Source organism: Carlito syrichta, unplaced genomic scaffold (genome assembly GCF_000164805.1).
Source record: "Carlito syrichta isolate Samal-C Ts95f unplaced genomic scaffold, Tarsius_syrichta-2.0.1 Scaffold305663, whole genome shotgun sequence".
NCBI classification, from domain to species: Eukaryota; Metazoa; Chordata; class Mammalia; order Primates; family Tarsiidae; genus Carlito; species Carlito syrichta.
In genome coordinates, this window is record NW_007249759.1 from 87,415 (window position 1) to 92,623 (window position 5,209).

At 42.0% G+C, this 5,209-nt stretch overlaps 1 protein-coding gene across 4 annotated transcripts in view; it reads right to left on the reverse strand.

Moving 5' to 3' along the window:
* HSDL2 (hydroxysteroid dehydrogenase like 2) overlaps positions 1-5,209 on the reverse strand; it is a 74,782-nt gene that overhangs the window by 13,619 nt on the left and 55,954 nt on the right. For all 4 annotated transcript variants that reach the window (XM_008062201.1, XM_008062202.2, XM_021714551.1 and 1 more), the window contains one exon: positions 3,045-3,194. In XM_008062201.1, coding sequence (XP_008060392.1) covers positions 3,045-3,194 — 150 coding nt within the window. The remainder of the gene's footprint in view (positions 1-3,044; positions 3,195-5,209) is intronic.

Genomic DNA, 5,209 nt, shown 5'->3' on the forward strand with positions numbered 1-5,209 from the left:
GGCCACTGCACTCCAGTCTGGGCGACAGAGTGAGACTCCAACTCAAAAAAAAAAGATAGCAGAGATTTGAAAACATCAAAATACCATTGGAAAGGAGGCTGCAAGACAAAGAGGCTGAAAAGAAGGTACAATTAATAGCAAAGTTCCTGAGAAGGCCAGAGGAAATGGGATCTAGAGCTTTGCATCAAAGTGTGGTCCATAGACTATTTAATACTATGATCACCTATCAGAAATGTAGAATCTCAGACCCCACTCCAGACCTACTGAATCTGATTTGCATTTTAGGGAGATCGACATTAGAGCTTGGGATGCACTGATCTAGAGCTGAGCTCCATTCTAATGGGAGGGAAGGAGGAGAGGATTATGCCCTTGGTGGTTGATTTCACGTCTGATGGCAGAAACTAAAACAATTTGTCTGTAAGTTTCTATATCTCTGTCAAAGAGGAATTCGGGTTATCTGCTGACACTGGTAAAGAAGGGGGTAAAGGGAGAGATTGGAGATTTTAGGAACACTGAGAAAGCTTAAAATAGTCACTATGGAAAATGCAGCAGAAGCTGACCTCAAAAGCACAGAATTCAGAAGTGCTGCTCAGACTCCAGTTGGAGGGGGTAGGTGAATTTTTAGAGGGTACAGAGCTCCCAGGTGGTGTGCTTATTTTTTTCCTATCCCCTCCCAAAAGTTAACAGCCTAGATGCAACTGTGGGGCATCCAGATAGCTTGATTCACCCAGGACTAGGCTTTTGACAGGTGATGACATAAATACAAAGTATCCAGCAAGTTTAGGACACAGACAAGAGAGTGATTAAAGCAAAGGACCATGCATTCTAAGGATAGCAAGGAAGTAAAAACAGGAAGGCAAGATGGATTAAGACAAAGCAGAGGGGATGAAGAGTAAAAAAGTACGTGTACACTTTTAAAAAAATTTTTTGTAAGAGATGAGGTCTCACTATGTTGCCCAGGTAGGAATGCGGTGGCTATTCACAGGTACGATCATCATACACTATAGCCTCAAATACTGGGCTCAAGTGATCCTATTCTCCTGCTTCAGCCTGCTGAGTAGCTTCAGTCACACGCCACCACCTCTGGCAGCTAGTCCTTAGACTACTATTAACATGTGTTAATGTTATATGAACAAGAAAAATATTAAGAGGTGTTTTTCTCCACTAGAGACAGGGTCTCACTCTGTTGCCCAGGTTGGAGTATAGCGGCACGATCATGGCTCACTGCAGTCTTGAAATCCTGAGCTCAAGCGATCTCCTGCCTCAGCCTCCTGAGCACCTGGGACTACAGGTACACACTACTATGCCCAGCTAATTTTTCTATTTTTTGTAGAGACAAGGTCTCACTTTGTTGCCTAGGCTGGTCTTGAACTCCTGGCCTCAAACACTCCTCCTGCCGTAGCCTTCCAAAGTGCTAGGATTACAAGCTTGATCTACTGTGCCCAGCCAAAAAATATTAAGGGGTTTAAAAAAATTGACTACAGCCGGGCTTGGTGGCTCAGCCTGTAATCCCAGCACTTTGGGAGGTTGAGGCAAGTGGATTGCCTGAGCCCGTGGGTTCGAGACCAGCCTGGGCAACTTGGAGAGACTTTGTCTCTACAATTAAAAAAAATTAGCCAGGCGTGGTAGCACACACCTGTAGCTCTGGCTGCTTGGAAGGCTGAGGTGAAAGGATGTCAGAGCCCAGCAGGTCGATGCTGGGATAGCCGTGAGCATGCCATTGCACTCCAGCCTGGGCAACACGGTGAGACTCCAACTCAAAAAAAAAACAACAAAAAAACCTGACTATATTCAGATTGACCTGAGTAAGCTGAAAGATGAAAAAGGCAAGATATTCATGGTTGATATAAGTACTGCATTATACTACCTGTCATGATCTATATGCCCTTTTAAGGAGGATTTTCTCTCAATTAAATATTCTAAAGAGTTATATAACATGGGAAGTATTTGTAATGAATTGTATTTTAAATGTGTCCATGTAAACTCATCTTAAAAATACAAATCAGCCGGGCTTGGTGGCTCAGCCTGTAATCCTGCGCCTTTGGGAGGCTGAGGTGAGTGGATTGCCTGAGCCTGCGGGTTCGAGACCTGACTGGGCAGCGAGACCTCATCTCTACAATAAAATCAAAAAATCAGCTGGGCATAGTAGTACATGCCTGTAATTCCGGCTACTTGGAAGGCTGAGGCGGAAGGATCGTTGGAGCCCAGCAGGTTAAGGCTGCGGTGGCCGGTAGCGGCCACTGCACTCCAGTCTGGGTGACAGAGTGAGACTCCAACTCAAAAAACAAAAACAAAAACAAAAAACAAATCATCAGGAGACTGAGGCTTGAGGTCAGATGTTTGAGACCCAACCTAAACAACATAGAAAAACCCCTCACAAGAAGGAAGGAAGGAAGGAAGGAAGGAAGGAAGGAAGGAAGGAAGGAAGGAAGGAAGGAAGGAAGGAAACTAGTTGGGCATGGTGGCATGCACCTATAGCCCCAGCTATTCAAAAGGATTTCTTGAGCCCAAGAGTTCAAGGCTGCAGCGAGTTATGACCATGCCACTACACTCATCCAGCCTGGTGAACAGACAGATACCTTCTCTCTTAAAAAAAAAAAATCAATAATTGCTGGACATGGTGGCTCATGCCTGTAATCCCAGCACTTTGGGAAGTGGAGACGAAAGGATTGCCTGAACCCAGGGGTTTGAGACTGACTGGTCAACTTGGTGAGACCTCTACAATAAATCAAAAAAAATTAGCTGGGTATGGTGGCGTGCACCTGTGGTTCCAGCTACTTGGAAGGCTGAGGCCGAAGAATCACCAGAGCCCAACAGATCAAGGCTGCAGTAGCCATGAGCATGCCACTACACTCCAGTCTGGGCAACAGTGAGACTCCAACTCTAAATAAATAAATAAATAGTTATGTGCTATTTTTGAGTGTCTACACTCAAGAATAAGGATCCTGGATATAGTCAACTATTCAGGTGATCACTGGTAGAGGCTGATTTTCTTCCAAAGAAAATATCCTACTTTGTTCCAGATTACCTGATGCAATCCTTACCTGAGAGTTCAAACAGATAGATTGCTTGAGTGGCTTTAACGACATCATCACTGAGAGAGTCCTTAACAATTCTAAATGTTTCTTCTACAGCTCCGGAACATGGCTTTGTCTGTGGCTTAGGCCTCTCTTCTTTGAGTTGTAGAGTGGCACCTATGAAATATTATTCACGTAAATGGTCTTAAAGTTGTGGCAGTGTAAAGCCACACACAGAATTAATTAATCAGCAGGACAGACTTGCTAACAATTAGACCTATTTCACCAAAATGACTTTAAATGCATTAAGTGGCATCTAAAAGTTAAATCAAATTGATAGCATAACAGCCAAAAACACATTAATTATGACTATAAATGTAAATGGTTTAAACCAAATAAAAGGCTGACTTTTAGATTAGGTTAAAAATTACTAAACTATACAATGTTTATAATAAATAGACCTAAACACAACTATTGGAGCTTTAGGGATGATAGTTAATCATTCCTTTATCATCCCTGAGTTCTAAAACCAAATGAGAAAAAAAGACAGAATTAGAAATATGGAGATAAAAATATCAACTGTGGAATTAGTGGAGCTAAACTGGAGATTTCAGTTTGAATCAACAGCCAAATGAACTTCTTCATCATTCTATGTCTAAACTAAATGTTTTTACCTAATCCTTTCACTCATGAATTGAACCTGCATCCTCCCATCAAGGGTTAGAGATGATGTGTAAGTTGAAATCCTGTGAAAACTGAAGACAGCCTTCTCAGAATGAGAGAAGGCTCAGAAGAGCCTGAACCACATAAGTTCAGTTTCTTCTTCCCACCTCACTTATTCAGATTGGTCCCTTCCCCTGGATGAAAAGGGAGGTCAAACTATTAGTCTCATGAAGGCTTCCCTGTCTGGAAACATGAGACCAGGGGAACGGGGGTTACCTGCAACATTTTAAAACTTGCGTTCACTTAATACATTGGTATATAATCAGCCAGGGGAGAAGACAGCAGTTCATAGGACTGTCTTGCTCCCCTGTCATGTTGCTGCCACCTAATACTATCCCTGTTCCTTTATTTATCATCCTAGAATCATTTGGGGACAGCTTGGTAGTTGTTTCCAGAAACGAGAACAATTCATTGATTACATTAACTCCAAGGCCAATCTGTGCTCTAGGCTGAAAGTTAACTCCCCATCTATTTCACAACTCAAATGTTACCAGCCATCTTATCCGATACAATTCATCAAAGGTTATTAAGTAAAATCTAATTGGCAGCAGAAAGACATAGTAGAAAGTAAGCTACATAAGATATATTGAATATAAAGCGCCTTCCATTATTATGTTTATAGAGAAAAAAAAATCCTACTCCTTTTATAAGTTAAAGTTCCAAGCATTTACTGAATATTAGAGATTTCATATTAGACATGAAATTCTTAGGATCCAGTGGAGCAAAAATATATCTACATAGACAAAAAAATTTTTTAGCCCATTTAAAAAATTTTTTTGAATTCACTATAGACAGTGTACCCTATTATTGCCTACACTCTGGACAAACTGCTTTTCCTGCCTCACCCTTAGCATGGCACTGTGCTTTTTACTGGCTGTTAATATATACAGAAACAAGCCGGCTTGGTGGCTTGGCCTATAATCCCACCACTTTGGGAGGCCAAGGTGAGTGGATTGCCTGAACCTGCGGGTTCAAGACTAGCCTGGGCAACTTGGCGAGACCTCATCTCTACAATTAAAAAAAACAAACAAAAACCAGGCATGGTAGCACATGCCTATAGTTCTGGCTACTTGGAAGATTGAGGCAGAAAGATTGCCAGAGCCCAGCAGGTCAACACTGGGGTGGCCATGAGTGTGCCACTGCACTCCAGCCTGGGCGACAGAGTGAGACTCCAACTAAAAACACACACACACACACACACACACACAAACAGCAATTCGAAGAGTACAGCTCCTTTTGCTTTGGCTGTTTGCATTCTTTTTTTGCTTCTGTATGGAATAGTGTATTGTCTTTTCTAGGTCTGTGAAAAATAATATTGGCAATTTGATAGGGATTGCATTGAATCTGTAGATTGCCTTGGGTAGTACAATGGACATCTTGACAATATTGCTTCTCCCAACCCATGAGCATGGATGTTTTTCCATTTGTTTGTATCATCCTTGACTTTCTTTTTTTTTGAGTTGGAGTCT